Source organism: Furipterus horrens, unplaced genomic scaffold (assembly GCF_987537825.1).
Source record: "Furipterus horrens unplaced genomic scaffold, mFurHor1.1.pri manual_scaffold_9, whole genome shotgun sequence".
Taxonomy (NCBI): domain Eukaryota; kingdom Metazoa; phylum Chordata; class Mammalia; order Chiroptera; family Furipteridae; genus Furipterus; species Furipterus horrens.
Genome location: NW_028327179.1, coordinates 74509026 through 74527062, shown reverse-complemented (window position 1 = coordinate 74527062; position 18037 = coordinate 74509026). Strand labels below are relative to the sequence as shown.

Genomic DNA, 18037 nt, shown 5'->3' with positions numbered 1-18037 from the left:
TGAGACTAAAAAATACCTCATAAAAAGTTACAATGTTCTCAAGTGTCATGCAGTTGGCCTTTGGGAGGAGATAGAAACCTACTGAAACCATTACATACGGATACAGTCAGAGAGCAGGACCTGAGGGCCAGGCTCTATAAAAAGAAATTTAGTAACTCCTGACAAAAAGTAACTAATGGAATGCATGTCTCTCTATGACTCAGCACGACCTCACAAGTTGTTTTTCAGGAGTATGTACTCCTGATTCCCCTTGATTACTTCCTTTATTTGCTTGCTCCTAAAACTGCTTGTTCAATTAAACCAGATTTTGGTTAATTTAACATTTATACTATTTTACATTAAAGAACAATGTCCCAAAACTCCTATAAAATTTTACAAATTATTGACTGAACATGGGAATCATACAAATGTTGAAGAGAGCGGAATAACTAATTAGATTAATAACCTTTTAATTTTTATTACCTTAATTAACATTTATAGTAATTGTTTTGTTTTGTGGGAAGCAGCAAAAGATACACTCAGACTGAGCTGACTTTGCCAGCAATTTAGCCCAGGTTTGCTGTAGTAATTATAATTTCAGAAGCCAATAGCATACAGAATAATCTCACTTAACAAACAAAACAAATAAAAAACATACTCCAAATGACAGATTAATGACACTATTGTTCCAGGCAAGGGGAGATAAAGGAATAAAGTCCAAGTTTAATAGGAAGTGTACCTTTTGAGATGAAGAGGTACTCAGGAGAGTCAGTATCCAACCAAGATCTGATTTCCAGCTGCCAACACAAAAGAAAAAGCCCTCTGTTGCTAGAGCCTGTTGATAGAGAATTTAGATGCCAGTGCAGATAGGCAGGTTGATCTCTTCCATGGGCCCACTGCATGGCTGGCTTATTACCCCTGCTAACCAAAGAGTTGCCTTGACCACAGCAGATGCTATATGCCCCAAAGACTTCTGGAGAGTTTTTGGTTAGCAAAGTCACCTCGTCCAAACTGAAACTCTTAAACAGTCCTCACAAACTCTCAGAATTTATCAATGTCCCCTTGCTATAGTTGACTCTTCACAAGTTCATATGGCTAAGCTCCCAGACTTACCAAAGACAAGAAGCGCATAATGATGACATCCTGGCACTACTTACCTACACTCTTGTATAAAAGAAATGTGGAATGATGACATCCTGACATAATTTCACACTTATATCAAAGCACTTTTTTCCTTTGTCATAGTAGATTAAAACAACTTAAGTTATAAACAAGTGGTTTAAGATTATAATTAACATAGAACACTGGCTAATCCTGAATAAGCAAAAGTTTCTATAAAAGTCCTTTCTCCAACCAGAAGTGTCTATTTCAGCATATCAAGGTCACTATAAGATCTATGAGCCTGCCCTGGCTGGGTGCCTCAGTCAGTTAGAGCGACCCACCAGAAAGATTGCAGGTTCCATCCCTGGTCAGAGTACATATCTAGGTTGCAGGGTGAGTATTGGAGGCAATTGATCAGTGTTTCTCTCTCACATCACTGTTTCTCTCCCTTCCTCTCTCCCTAAAATCAATAAACATATCCTTGGGAAAGATTTTTTTAATTAAAATCTATGGTCCTTTTTCCAGTTAATAGCTCCATTTATACACAGGACAGTTAAAGATAAAACTATTAAGTAATATAGAAAATTAAAACATAAAAAATAGAGTATTTAATTATACACATAATATGAATACATTGTTATCATGTTCTTTGATTCTCCTAAGCAAATTTTCTATTATTCTGTGTACCTAAATAAACCCAAGAGGCAGGTGAAGAGAAAACACCTGTTTGTTAATGACAATAAATCTGGAGTATGATTTGGAAATTCATCCAAATAGAACATTTTGAGGTTTATAAGTGTGTTAATCAAGACAGTGGGATGATTTCAAGAACCTGTGTCACCCTAAAGAAATCAAACACCATTCTTTACTACCTGGCCTTCCATTTCAATTTCATTAAAAAAGTAAAAGAAAAGGAATTTCCAAGAGTTGAAAGGCATGGTCCTATGCCAGATTGAATGGAAACAAGTTCCTAGCACAAAAAAATATTTTAAAACCAAAAGGATTATTGTAGCATTTTAGAAACCCCTAAAGATCAAGCCAAGAAGATAACACCACTTGAGATAGGAAGAAAATGGATCACTTAAAAATGAAACCTGACTTCAAACTTTTCTTAGCAACATTGGAAGCTAGTAATCATGCTTTCAAAGTTTTGAGGGAGAATGATTTCAACCAAGACTTCTATGCCCAGCCAATTTCTCCATCAAAATAAAGTCTCAGACCTGCATGGATTCAGAGATTGATCACTCTTTTTACAAAGGTGCATGTGGAAATGTTCAAACAAAATGAGGGAATAGGAAAAGTGTCGCAAACTCAAAAGAACTAAAAGAATGACAACTCTCAGCAAACAGATTCAAAAGAGTTAAGAGTAAGGCTATAGGAGGGATGTATCTGGGGGGAAATGGTAAAAACAGAGAAATTAGTACTATCCTTTGGAATACTGATCCTCAAACCTAATCACATGTGACATTCCTTGCACTAAATATGCCCTTTACCCTCCTACTCAGTGTACTTAAAGGCTAATGAACCACAACAGCCAAGTATTTTTGCTCTTCAGCTTCTCTTTGGGGTTCCCTCTCAGTAAAGTATCAGCACAAAACCAGAGGGAGGCAAGAAAGAGAAAAGAGATTTACTCCCATATCTCCCTGCCTGCCATGCAGAGTTTGTCAGTGATTAGATGCTTCACCTGGAGATCTCAGAATCTGCCAGACAGCCTTCCTCCCACAGCTTTAGTTCCTGTCCAGCTCAGGCCACACCTCCCTCATTTTGCCCATGGAGGCCTTGGGGTAAGTAAGGGCTTCCCTTTCTCTGAGCAGCCAACTAGTGGATGCTTCACTGGTCCTCCCTGGTTCTCTTAAACCTGGCTGACCCTCCAGAACATGTGAATTGTCCCTTGTAGTGTGACAGCTATTTCCTATTGGGCCCTGATAAGCCACTCTTTCATTTTAAAAGGAAACAAAAATAACCCTTTTGCTATGCAGAAATAAAATTTATTAACAGGTTATATTATCTGCACAGATGTTTTCAAAAATATAAGTATATGATCCTAACTAGAATAGAAATAAACAAAATAAAATGGTGAAATAATATGTATCTTAGTATGTAAATGCTTAGGCATAGTTGGTCTAGAACATAAAATAAACTAGATGCCTACATCCTCTTATATAATAAAGGAGTCTGAATTTCAGGGAAATTAGAAAATATTTAACTATTGTCAATAGTTACTTTTGACATTTTGAAATAAGGGCTAAATCATTTTTGTACATATCTATAAAATCAAGGAGAATGTGAGAACTGAAAATGGAGGTTGGCACAAGCATCCTGCATTAATAACATGAACATCACAAGCATCACTGCTGTTGGTGACATTTTCAAAATGATTGTAATTATTATGCTAAGTAAAATAAGCCAGTCAGTGAAAGACAAATACCATATGATCTCACTTAAGAGAGGAATCTAATGACAAGGAAAACAGAACCAGAGATATGGAAACAGGGAACAGATTGACAGCTGCCAGAGGCGTGGTGGGAGGCAGGGAATGGTGGAAAGGGATTAGTCAAAGAACATCTATGAATGACTCATGGACATGGACAATGGTATGGAGACTGACTGTGGGAGTAGGGGATGGGCTGGACAGAGGAGGGCAAAGGGGAAAAATTGGGACAACTGTAATAGAATAAATAATAAAAGTATAAAAGATTTGAAAAAATAAATGAGTGTAACCGAATGCAGGTCTGGCTGCCTGCCACTTTATGAAAGCCAATACTTGAGAGGCAGGTGCTAATGTAAAGAAAAGTGGTTTTATTTTTTTATGTTTTTATATTTCTTTTTAGAGAGAGAGGAAATGAGGGAGAGAGAAAAAAAAAAAAAAACACTGTTGTGAGAAACGTCAACCAGGGCCAACCCCACAACCTAGGCATGTGCCCTGACCAGGAATCAGACCAACAACCTTTTGCTTTGTGAAACAATGCCCAACCAACAGAGCTACAGCAGTCAGGACAAAGGAAAAGTGCTAGCAATCTGGAAAATGGGGTCTCTCATCTCAAAGCCCATCTTAACATCTCAGTGCAGGTAGGGGTTTTTATAAGAAGAGAGAGCAACAAGGAGAACAAAGAGATCAGGGGGACAGAGCATGGACATGCTGGCAGTGTCTCTGGTGGTCCCAATATGGATATTTAATGTCAGCATCCTGGAAGTAAGTGGTCAGTGCCAGCCAAATTCCTATAGCTGGGCAATATGCATCACCCAAAGTCATGGTTAAGGCCGTTTCTTGTACAAGCAGGAACTGGAACTGCTGGTGCTTGCAGTATGTTTACAAAGAAATTGTCATTATGTGAGTTTTTACCAGTTTGTTAGTATATCTTAATCTATTTCATGCTAAGTCAGTAGTATAAAGGTTTTATTCCGTTACAATTCCCCACTGTCAATTCTTCCTCCATATCTATAGAGCTATTGATGTCCTCTGAATTTTCTAGGGGAATGAAAAACCTGAGCCTGTTGTCAAGCAAAATATTATGAGTTAAAAGCAGACATATTTTTTAGAGGCACCTGTTGATTAGATATACTTTTTCTGGTGTGGGAAAAACAAGTCATAAGGAGGTTTAAAACAGTAAAGACAAGCATTGTAAAGAAAAGAATGGTTAAACCTTAATTAAATTCCTCCTAATAAGGACCTGAGTCCTTGTGGTATCTATGAAAATAGCTCAAGGCTAGAGGAAGTTTTATTATCATATTTGTTCTGTTATCCCTGCGATAGAAACTGTTGTGTGGTTTTAGTCAATTTGGTGTTTAAATACAGAGTATATGGCTTCCATGTCTATTAAAAAGTTAATGAACTTGTTCCCCAAGGACAACTGTACCCAGGGGGTCCTGTGGGGGAATAACGATGGGTCAGGAGGTGTTTAGAGGAGCCCCTGGGCCTCCTCACTCATTATCTGAGTCATCACTTTATTTCACCATCTGCTATGTGTTCTTTTTTATTCATTTCTTTTTCTTATGCTCATAGCTTTCTGCCATGGTGACCTTTCATACCTGGCCTATCATCATCCTTGCTCCAATTTTGTCTAACTGCCTACTATATTTCCCCTTCAAGGAGCCTGCCTCTGAATCCCTTAAGGAAAAGGGGTCCAGGATCTTTTCTGTAACTGCTTCCTGTTGAAGAGGGATGTCATTTTTCTGCAGAGCTAAGAGATCCTTGCTCTCTGTCAGAGGGGTTATAAGGCCTGGACACAGAAGAAGGTGGTGATGGTGCCAAGAGGTGGCATTCTCTGAGTACGAGTAGGGCAGGTAGCCTGGCAGAGACAAATTGTATTTCAAATCTCAGTATTATTGGGGCAAAAGGTAGAAAAATTTAGGATACGGTTCCGTTCATAAATGAAAAAATAAAACATTAAAGATAATTAACTGAACTAGGTTAATGCCCATAAATGTATTATAGAGTCTACCGAAACACAACCCACCCACCGAAGTCACCCTCATTTTTATCAATGAGCCAAATTAAAACCATTTAATTTACTGCATTAAGTCCAGTTTCAATTTGGCCTTATTTGCTTAAACACAACAGGAATAGCAGTTGATTATACAGGTTTTCTTAAATGTGCTTTGCTGAAGTCTTAAAGAATTTTCAGATTGAACTTTAATTAAGCCCTGCAAGGCAGAGAAGTCAAGCCATCCAGCTGCCATCAGGCTTTGCCTGCAATATCTATAACTTTGGGTGAGGTTCTGTTTCATCTGTAAAAAGGGAAAAAGTTTTTCTGCTTGGAAAGTAAAGAGTCTATATTTTAAAAAATAATTATGTGTTATATTGTAACAATCATGTACTGTACTTGATTAATTAAAACCAATATTCTTTATACTAAGAAATAAAGTTTTGCTAGTTCAAAATGTTGAAGTTCTTCCGTGCCATCTCCCAGGAAAGCAATCTTCACTCCTCACCTGGAAAGACTGCCATTAACCTTATGAGTAAGCAAGGTACCAAGCCATTCCTTCAAGGGGCTTATCATTTCAAAATCAATCTTCATTCCTTAAAGCTTTTGCTTAATCCAGAGTCTAGGCATACCTCTCTCACACATGACATTCCAGTCAAAGTTTTGGTTAATAAAAATCACAATTGGAAACTATATTTATGTGTCCTGTTATGAAAAAATCAGATTCCTATTGGATTTACGCAAATAAATATATTGCCGTGGAAATATACTACTCACTAAGAGTTTCCAAATACCAGAGGGATCAGGTAGGGAGAAAAATATAAATGCCTCAATATTGATTATGAAAGTATAATTTACCAAATTGCTTTAAGAATAAAACAAGTTTCTTTAAGTCTGAAAAACAAAAAAACTAAAATTAGGAATATTTTCAATAAAAAGTTGCAAAAGCTACAATCATCTTCAGTACATTCCAAAACATATCAGAACTTTGTAGACTCTTCGGGATTTTTATATAGTTTCTAAAACATTCACTTTAATATTTAAAATGTGTATACAAATAGAACATGACTTATTTTTTTATTTAACAAAGTTTCCCATGTACTTTAAGCACATCAAATAAGCCTAATTAGTTCAAAATTTCTTCTTCATAAGGAGAAAGAATAAATCCGCATTAGAATGACCCAAAACCAATCTTAGGTCAAGAAAATGTCTCTTAAAATTTAAACCTTGGGAAGGTTGTCAAACATATTTGATCAAAAGATTATATATCATTATGAAATATTAAATTATTTACTCAAAGTGACAATAAAGGTAGCTAACATAAATAAAGGCTCGCAAAACTTTAGTCTTAGGATAAAGAATATGGGTTTTAATTAATCAAGTACCTGATTATTACAATATAACACAACTACTTTTTTTTTATGTAGAATCTTTACTTTCCAAGCATATACAGAAAAAAATTTTTCCCTTTATATAGACAAACAGAACCAAATTCTGTACTAACTTTATTTTTGATTTTTATATTCATTTAAATAATTAAATTCATTATTCAGCTTAACTATGTAATTTCCTTTCAAGATCTTACACAGGCTCTGTATGATGTACACAATCTTTCTTCAATTTACATAGTTTCTTTTAGTTTGCTTAACTCATTCAGAAATAACCAACTTTAGAACAAATTATTTTCTTCTTATTTCTCCAACCAGTGTTTTCAATACTTTATAGCTTCTATTACCAGACTATACAATTTCTTTCCAACTTAATTAGAATTCTTGATTCTTAGAAACCTTGATTTTTGGTGACAACTAAAAGTAAGTAATTAGCATTCTTTGGATTGATATTTTTATGAATACATTTCATGACTTTTAGAAACAGGTTTTTCCACATTGGCAAACATTTTCAAGAGACATACTTCAAAAAAAGTACAAGATATATTCACTGACAGAACTAAATCCAATTTCTAGCTTCTCTGAAATAAGAAGCCAAAGTAGGCAAACTCAGACCAATTAATATTCTAGTATCCTGTTATTTAAAAATATCTAAATATTTAATAATTTTCATCATTCAACTCATTTCATCATTCATCATTCAACATATGTACACATATGTCTGTCTACATAGCTATTTATATGTATAAATAGGTGAACATGAGTATAGGTATGTATGTATTTTTTTTAATGAACTTGTATTTTATTTTATGTATTTGTTTTTAGAGAGAGGGGAAAGGAGAAAGAGAGGGAGAGAAACATCAATGTCTGGTTGACTCTTACGCGCCCCCAACTGGGGACCTGGAGTGCAACCTAGGCATGTGCCCTGACTGGGAATCAAACCAGCGACACTTGGTTTGCAGGCCGACGCTCAATCCACTGAGCCACAGCAGCCAGGACTGGTGAGTATGTATTTTAGATAACTATCAATGTCTCTGAAAACTCCCCTAAAGTAGTTTCAAAAATAAAACTGGACAAATTAAAATCCTTGTCCAACACATATAGACTCTAAATAGATCAAAGGCAGTTACTTTTCACTGATTATAAGTACAGTATATACTTAGGAATCATCATACTATTAAGAATCTGGCATCAAAATTTATGAGTTAAACACAAAATAAATTAAAAATACAATTATAGTAGGGTAATTTAGCCATTGATAGGGGATGAACAAAAATAAGATAGAAATTATTACTATAATACTTATTTTTTATCAAAATTTTCATCCTAAAGTCAAAATAAATATTTATGTAAACTTAATTACATATTACCCTATCACATAATAAAAGATATGATAAAATTATCTTAAATCTAAATTATATGGTAACAGCAACAGGGAAAGAGGACTAGATTAATGAATTAGAATAGGTAACACAGAAATAGATATAAAGAGAAACATATATACACATTATACTAAGTCTGTCTGGGAAAAGTCCAGCCATTGTTAATAGAAGGAGAATAGTTTGCATGCTATCCATGTAAACTGGCAGCCAAGGAGAGTGGACTGTGATGTGCATGTGTAAACAATAATGACTTCACTGTACTAGTCAGTGGGGGCAAGTAGAGGCTGTTGAGTGAGCATGAGTACTGTGTGGCTGTCACATTCAAAATGATTGAACAAGTAGAGCAATGGATCTGCATCAAATTTTGCATTAAGTTTGAACATTCCTCAATAAAAACTATTCGGATTAGTCAGAAGGCTGCAGCTACGGGCAACTGGTGACTGGCAGCTTTATCACGACAAAGTGCCTGTTCATGCATTGCGTCTTGTGCAGTTTTTTGGCAAAACATCAAATTACTCAGGTGACTTAGTCTCCCTACAGCCCTATTTGGCATCCTGTGATTTCTGACTTTTCCCAAAACTACAATCACCTTTGAAAGGTAAGAGATTTCAAACTGTCAATGAGATTCATAAAAATACAACATGGCAGCTGATGGCAATTGGGAGAACTGTATGAGGTCCCAAGGTGCCTACCTTGAAGGGGATTGAGGCATCATTTTCCTATGTACAATGTTTTTTGTATCTTGTATCTTCAATAAATGTCTATTTTTCATATTACATGGCTGGATACATTCTGAAAAGATCTCGTATGTTAATGAACATTAGCCCACGAGAGGATTCCTGCTTTTTCTATTCTCTTCTATATTCTCAGCACATTGAATAGTGCTAAACTCTCATAATAAGGTCTCAAAATATTTAACCAATGAATTAATGAAAGAATATGAACAATTTGGCCTTATAGATTAGAAATGAGCAGAGCTTAATCAAAAATTAGGCTGCAAGAATTATTTGGCTATCTGGGGGACAAAGTCAACTCCTTGTGTCAACATTTAATTCCAGACAGGAAATTAATTGTCCAAAAGCATAAATGAGAAATAAGTTTTTAGGATAAATGGAAATATACTTAGTATAAAAATGAAAGGCAGACTATAGAAATACCCTCCACAAAGGAACACTATCCTTACCATATTGATAAAGGGTTCACATTGTTAAGTAAAACTAAAATCTCAATAAGAAAATGGGGAAGGGATATCATATATATATATATCAGAGAAGGAAAACTCTGACTCCAAAAAACCTCTGCTGCCTTGCGGCATACCTCTTTAGGGGAAAGGCTAGGGGAGTAAACCCCGACAGAAAATCCGGAGCCGGAGTCCCTAAGGCGGTTTGACGTTGTAGTCAACACCGGCAACTCCTGAGGCGCACCTGAAGCCAAGCTGTATTGACTCCGTCTTTCCCTTGGACCCTTCAGCTGCGAAGAGAGGGGGGGTCTGCTGCATGGGCAACAGCAGACCCTCCATATCACCCTGCCCAGGCTCTGTAGCTTCAGCTTCACTGGAGAGGACACTCCAGCGTCATCGCAAGATGTCGATTCAACACGAGAGGAGACAGATACCGTGTCACTCCCGAGTCGGACTGCACAGCCATTCTCGGCGGTGCAGATAGACTCTTAAGAAGCTACACCATCGTCTCTCGAGACGGACGGCTGCCGACGATATATATATATATACACACACATTTATCTTCATAAGCAATCAGAAAGCAAATTAAATATTATCTCAGCTCTCAAATTGGCTAAAATGGCCTTTAAATTATTTATACCCTTTGGCCCAGTAACATTTTCACTGTAAAAATTCATCACTAACTTGAAGGTTATAAAAATATTCAAGCCATAAAGTTTACAAAGTGATGTGATAAAGTTTCAAGAAGCAAAGTAGGGCATCAATGATGCTCTACAAAATAGAGGGCTCCCAACTTCCAACAACAACCTACTAAAGCAGTTTGAGAAAAATAGGTGCTTTCCTTACTATACACCTAATGTTAGAATTTTGGAAACAGCAAAACATATCAGAACGTTAGTACATAAGATCTTTAAATACTTTAAATTAATTCCCTTAAAACAGTTACTTGAGAATGCCTTCTAAATTTAACTTTTTGAAAAACCTATAAGCATTACTATTGCATACCTGGAAAACACTGCCCCCACTGATTATCTTGGAAGGCCTCTGTGAGATGTACTCTTCAGTCAGGCACTACTCAGTGTTGACTTCTATTCAGAGATTTCACTGAGTTTTCCCTCCCAGTTCATGTTGGACTGGAAAGCTGAACTCAGGCTTACTCTCAGCATCCTACGTTTTCTGTTGCTAATGTAGTAATCTATCTGTGGTTTTATGAATAAATTACACAATTGCTAATGTGATCTAATCACCTCCAGCAAATCACCTACTGGAAGACTTTAAAATCCTAATATGCACTGGCATCCCACTGTATTGATTCTATGAAGGTTAGATTTTTAAATTAATTTTACTTTTCAAGTATAGTTGATATTCAATATGTATATTAATTTCATGTATATAGCATAGTAGTTAGACATTTATATAACTACCAGGTGATTCCCCCCCGCATAAGTCTAGAATCCATCTGACACCATACTTGGTTATTACAACATTACTGACGATAATGTTAACTATATTCCATATGCTATACTTTACATTCGCATGGCTACTTTGTAACTGCCAATTTGTACTTCTTAATCCCATCACCTTCTGCACCCAGCTGCCACAAAGTCCCCCCTCAATTCTGGCAACCATCCATTTATTCTCTGTATCTAAGAGTCTGCATTTTAGATTAGACATATAAGGGAACTCTTATGGTATTTGTCTTTCTCTGTCTTATTATCTCAATTAACATACTATCCTCTAGGTCCATCCATGTTGCTGCAATGGTAAGATTTCATTCTTTTATATGGCCAGGTAACATTTCATTACACACCTGCATGAGGGGAGATCCCCAAAAATGGAATTAAAATATAAAAAATGTGTATTTATTCTTACATGTTTAAACTCAGTCACCTTCAAAGTACTCTCCATTTAATGCAATACACTTTTTGAGACTTTTTCCACTGCTCACAACAGTTTCTGAACTCATTAATTTTGTTGCCTTTTAGTTCTTTTGCCTTTTGTTTTTTGTTTTAACTCTTCCACACTGGCAAAATGTTTTCCTCTGAGGACTTTTTCATACAGAGAAAAAAAGTCACTCAGGGCAAAATCAGGAGAATAGGAAGGGTGGGGCATAGAAGTCATGCTGTTTTTTGTCAGGTGTGCTCATAAATCACCCATTATGAAATGAGCAAACTCACTGAAAGACTTCCAAAAAAATTCACTGAAGCCCAACACAGCCTCTCACAACGCCAGCTGGTACACTGATAGAGATGGGTTCCTAGAACACCGACCTAGTGGGGGAAGCCTGTACTTCAAGACTACAAGGGGCACACACTCCAGAAAATAATTCCCATTGGGGGGGGGGACTAATATATTCATGTATACATACACATTTATATACATGTACCATCTTCTTTATCCAGTCGTCTACTAACAGACACATAGGTTGCTTCCATATCTTCACTATTTTAAATAATGCTGCAGTGGACAAAGAGATGCATACATCTTTTGGAATTAGTGTTTTGGATTTCTTTGGATAAATATCCAGAATTATAATTGCTGGGTCATGAGGTAGTTATAATTTTTTGAAGGACCTCCATATTCTTTTCCATTTTGAGTTTCTTCTTATACATGGTGTGAGAAGGTGGTCTAGTTTCACTTTTTGCATATATCTGTCCAGTTTTCCCTATGACACTTATTGAAGGACTATTTACCCGTTTATATGTTTCCCTCTTTTCATGGATTAATTGACCACGTTTATGTATGGGTGTTTTTTTCTGGGCTATCTATGCTGTTGTACTGATCTACATGTCTGTTTTGATGCCAGATCCATGCTGTTTTGATTATTACAGCTTTGTAGTTTAAGTTGATATCAGGTAGCATGGTATCTCCTACCTTGTTCTTCTTTTTCAAGACTGCTATGGCTATTTAGGGTCTTTTGTGGTTCCTGGAATATTATAAAGATGTATGGGGATTCTTGTTCCTTATAAGAGGATCCCTATTGCCTTTACCTTTAATATGGAATATTTTTTAATTATTCAGTAATCTTAATCATTATTGCAAGTACTTTTGCCTTCCATAGGTGAAAATAAGCCATTTCCCAGTAGCTTCCCTTGAAAACGATGGTTCTCAACCTTGGTTGTGCACTGGGATCACCCGTGAAGCTTTAAGATTACCCAGAGATTGATTTAATTAGTCTGGGGTACAACCTGGATAATGGGATTTTTTTAAAGCTCCCTAAGGTGTTTCTAATGTATAGCTAAGGAGAAGAATCACAGCTTTTTTTTATTCAGAAAAGAAAGCATCCAAATCTTTAGGTAACTTAAACAGTGATCATAAAATGAAATGTTATAGATTTAAGACAATAGTTTCACAATTTATCTGTAGCTAATTTTCTTTAAAGAAAAGCAGCTCTTTCCCTGAGCTGAGGAATCACCTAAGCAGTCAAGATTTTTTTTTTAATCAGAAAGGATTATTATTTCTAAAAAGGGACAGAACTGTCCACGTTACTGTAGTGTAACTGACATTCAGACGGGAGAGTTGTAGGCAAGAACCCACTGTGAAATATTTCACCCAATACTATTTCCCCACAATGCTCTCTTCCTGATTTTTACCTATAGAGCTTTGCCATTATCTGCAATTTCACAGTATTATTTGTATACATTACTTGAATTTAGAATTAAGAAAAATTATGCAAACTAGTGGGAGTGATTATATAAAAAGGTTAATAAGGCACAGTAAGTGTGATTACTGTGACAATGCACATATTGTAGAAACACAAAGAACATGAGTATATGAAGCATATGAAAAGTTATTAGCCACCATTTTAATCTTTTTAATTTCCTCTTCAATTTTTCTAGTTTAAAGAAATAGTTGGCTTAAAAATAATAATAAAAAAAATAGTTGGCTCCTTCTCAACATCTGACTTTAACTTTATAAAAACAAAAATAATGAACAGAGCATTCACTAACCTGAAATCTACAGACTCCTGGCTAACCAAAACTATAAGCACTTTAAGTCATGAACATGTGAAAGATAGTTATAATTTTAGAATTGTAATCTCTAAAGCCACACCTATGGGAGTGAATGTACTAAACCTCTTCTGTAGTGGTCAGTATATTTGTCAGATTCTCCCTACCTTCTAACCACCAGGGACCCCTTTTACTACTTTTTCCTCCAGGGTCTCTATGTTTTCCCCAAGGTTCAACAAACAGATTGCCTTTATTAAGTAATAATTGACTTGTTTTATTGTGTTATTGTTCTCCCTTTTCAACACTGACTCCCCCTTTAACCAATGATGCAGAATCACCCAAAGTTCACCATTACTGCCATTAGTTGGCATTGTGATGGTGCAAAAGTAATCAAGGTAAATAAGCATCAAAGGCTTAAGCACTATTTCAGAGAAAAAGTTATTTTGCCATTGGTGGTTTACTTCATATTTGTATCACGTATGTTCACTTAGGTACAGAGCCTTCTCAGCGTCTGGTCCACACTACCCTCCACTGCACCCCCAGAATCTTCTGTGAAGTCATCAGTAGTCATCAGTAGTTAGAGGGCTGAACTGGCATAGGCTGACAACTGTTATTCTTCGTAGTTGAAATTTTCTAACCAAAATCAAAGAAAGACATGTTTTTGTCAACTGTGAGTTTAATACTATTAAGCATTCTCAACTCAGACAAATCCTTGACTAGCTTTGTGGACCATTTCTACCAAGTGACAAACAACAATACTGCAGTTCTTTGCAGCCGCTCACCAGCCCTAGCAGTCAGAGGGTTCTGACTGGCACGGCAAGGCTCTATCTGTGGTTAATTTTCTTCATTTATAAGAGGAGGACCCTTTCAGATCCCAACTTCTGAGTTTCTAAATTCTCGAAGTTGAAAGAAGTAGCAATATGCATTTCAATGACAAAAAAATTAGCTATGAAATCCTTTTCCAATATGTCTACTTGAAGACAGAATAAAAATATACAAGATTGTGACTTTGCAATTATCCTGTTATTTCCTCTGTATAACCCAACTGTACAATTTGATGCACAAGGCTGGCTTGTACATCAAATTCACAAAAATATAGTTAATTCCCATTTTGCTTTTTCCTAGGAGGAAATCTGACTACAAAAAATTGCCCCAGTTCCCCTTAGCAAGCAACGTGTAAAATAAATAAAGCATGAGGCCTTTTGAATAAAGGAACTACTGACATTGTGTGGGGTTTTCACCCTTAATTTAAAAATTCACTAGTTTGACAGCACTCAATGCTCTCAACATTTAGCAAAAGTTCTAAACACTCCAAATATTTTTGAACAGAACATATGCAACAGCATTGGGAATGCACCTGCTTGCCAACTCAATTTCTGGAGAAACAAACATTCTACAGGTATACCTCATTTTACTGCACTTGCCTTTATTGCGTTTCACATTTTTTCTTTTTTCTTTTTTATACACAAATTGAAGGCAAGTCCCTCCACCAGTGAAAAGATCATAATTTGCTTTATTACAGTGGTCTGGAAGGGAACCTGTAATATCTCTGAGGTATACCTGTAATTAAACAGGAGTCGTTGAGAAATTTGCCCTATTTGAAAGAGCAATGGAGAGTTCGCTTCATGAACAAAATGCAACAAGTATGTACAGTATAAATCAGCTACTAATAAGTGACATATTGCAAAAACCATTTTCAAGGATAATATTCCAAACAGGAACTGCATCTTAATGTCACTACACATTATTTTTAAGACTTTAATGTACTAAATAAGCTTAAATGCAATATGAGTGAAAAACTGGAGACTGAATGATATTCATAAACTTTTATGACCACCTATTGCAACACATATGTTAAAAATTATACTTAGTTTAAGAATGACTACTAAAAGTCACCTGACCTACAGAATTGAGATGAGTTAAGGGATGACTGCAATGCAATTCCACCAAAGCAACAGATGAGAAAGTATGGTACTCACCTAGGAGTGGATAGAAAGTTCACAAAAGTCCCCGGGGAACTCAAAACTGACCTGAGGAATGGTGTCTTCAGTCATGCCAATTGGCATGGGACTAGGACACATTCCTCTCCTCCAAAATGAGATGTGTGCACAGAGGACCACTATGTCTTTTTCAGTTCTGGCATTGAGTGACTCTGAATTACCTAGAGGGTTAGGTACTTGAAGGATCTGTGTAATTCACTGCCAGCTGTAGAGAATCATCCTATAAGCACGCCCAGAGAATGAATTATTCAGAACAGCTGCTTAGTTTAAGCCTGAATTAAGAGTATGGGTACATGGGGATAGGAAGGTGTCGGGAAGACTATATTTACTCTGAATTACAAGTTTTCAAAATTCAATTCAAAAGCTATCCGAATTTCTAAGAAATGCCTCACACACTGAAGTTAAAACTTCAGGAAACTAAAACATCTGTGCATCTAGGTATGCCTGGGGAAAATTACAATCTCTCTGGGTCTCCACATCTTGTCCCAAACCAAGCAGACTGTTATAGATTTCTGCTGAACCTTCTAGGTTAGCATTCTGTTAAAGAGGTTTTCTACACCGTTGTTGAAAACATCCAGTTAGGGCAATTTCAGTCATTACTTTTGTCTGCTACAGAACCTTAAACCTCTGAGGTCTTGTTTTAAAACTAAAGTTGGCACATATTGCACCTAAAACAAACTCCTTACCTCTTTGGGAGTAGAGGGGGAGTAGAACATTTGTTTTGAAGTGGTTATGCACCAATCCTTTGTTTTTATCATGAGTTTCTTTCATTGGGCCTGCGCTGACCAGAATTACTAACTCACAGCACCCCTACAAAGCTGCATACCTTTTGCAGTATTTAGGTTTGATGTCCTAGTTACTAAGCAGTATAGAAAACTTGTCAATTTCACTTTGTTTTTTATTCACCGAGGACCATTTCCACCTCGTCGCCCTAGTGAAGACTTCTAACCAATGGAAGTGTCCCGATTCTACTTGTTTCGTCTAAGCTACACACTCATTCAGGCCCACAGCAAAGCCCAGCTTCAGTTGGTTTAGGTGAACAGGATACGCCACTGCCGTTCGAAATAAAAGTTGACGGTTAGCTGCGCTCTAACCCGGCCAGAGCCCAGCTGCCTGCCGGGTGCACCACCGCACGGCCAGAGCTGCCCGGTCGGTCTGTGTTTCACGTATGCCAAACAGACAGGTTCTATCAAGCCAGGGGTGAACACACGTCCGCTGCAACCCCATACCCAGCGGGCTGAAACACTGTCCCCCGCCCCGCAAGGGTTCCCTTGCCCTCAACGACTAACAAAAATTACAGCGTCCTGCGCTAAACAGAGGTACAGTGAAGGTCCCCAGCGCTCTCCCGGGAGAAAACCCCAGGAAGGAACAAGCGGGAGGAGGAGCGCGGTCCTGCAACCAACTCACCTTCTGTTGCCTCCGGGCCATGTCTGTGGGCTGTTTCGCGTTGAAGGGATATGCAATGCATCTCACGACGAAGACGTAGAGCTGCAGGCGGATGCTCCGCTCCTGCTCCTCGTCCAGCTGCTGTTCGGGCTCATCTAGCCCCTCGCTGATCACAGAGGGGCTTGGGCTTCTGGGTCTGGCCGCGCCGCTGCCCGCGCGCCCCGGCGAGTCCCGCCGCCCTTCCCGAGCGGGGGCCGGTGGCGCTCGCTGGGAACCGCCAGCCGCCACTAGGACATCGCGGCTCTCCTCTTCTAGCCCCTCGTCCGACTCCTCTTCGCTGGAAGAAGGGTCCAGCATGGTGCTCGGGCCGCCCTGCCGCTCGGCTCCCACCCCCAGGTGCCTCAGCACCGGCAGCTGCGCCCGTGGGTCTGAGGGAGCCGCGCGGCTGGCAGCAGCAGCTACAGAACGAAAGGAAAACTGGCCAGGGCTTTCCGGACACGTCGAGTTAAATACAGGAGTATTTCCTACCACCAGAGCCAAAGGGGCGGGCAAGCGGCGGGATGAGGACGCGGCTGGGGAGCGGGGAGCTGCTGGGATTAAATAGGCGGAGTTACAGTTGGGGGTGAGCCAGAGCGCCTCGTGAATTAATCAGGCCAGCCCGGGGCCCGCCCACTCGGCGGTCCTTCACGCTGGACAGCCGTTGTGGAGAGCGGCAGAACGCAGATGGGGAACCTGTGGCGTCTACAACAAGCAACACGTGGAACGGAATGCTGAGGAGCCGGCGCGGGGCCGGAGAGTGCGCCTGCGCGCACTGCCGCGCTGCGGGACCCGGTGCCTTGTTGCCTCAGAGAGCAGTTTGCAAAGGCTGGAAGCAATTGAACGCGCTGGCTCTGTATGCGCGCACTAGGACTGCCGTGATCACCCAACCTCCATCCTCTTTCTTCTCGCAAGATTCATGAGGGTGAGAGATTGGCCCCCACCGCTCCCCAGGTGAGGGGAGCCGCCAGAACCTCTCTTGGACCCGAACATGATACCCAGGGTTGAACCCGAGCGCGGAAAAGTGGGGACAGAGCCGTTCAACTCCAAATAACATTGGGGAGAGACTTTGAAAACTCTTTTCGCTCTGCTCTCTGCTGTTTGACGGTGAAGTTCAAATTATAAAAGTCAGGAACGTTCTTGAGAAAAAACAAAAAAAAAGCAAAACGCTCTAGGCTTTTTTTAAAAACTGTTTTGATTCTTGAAGATGC

General features: G+C 38.5%; 1 protein-coding gene across 10 annotated transcripts in view; it reads right to left on the bottom strand.

Moving 5' to 3' along the window:
- The window catches only part of CADPS2 (calcium dependent secretion activator 2), a 689394-nt gene extending 672048 nt beyond the window's left edge, over positions 1-17346 (bottom strand). For 4 of the 10 annotated variants that reach the window (XM_090287416.1, XM_090287417.1, XM_090287418.1 and 1 more), the window contains exon 1: positions 16812-17344. In XM_090287416.1, coding sequence (XP_090143542.1) covers positions 16812-17147 — 336 coding nt within the window. In that variant the 5' untranslated portion in view covers positions 17148-17344. Of the gene's footprint in view, positions 1-16811 lie in introns of all 10 variants that reach the window. The other 6 variants (XM_090287421.1, XM_090287422.1, XM_090287423.1 and 3 more) reach the window with 3 other exon arrangements.
- Positions 17347-18037: the final 691 nt, after the last annotated feature.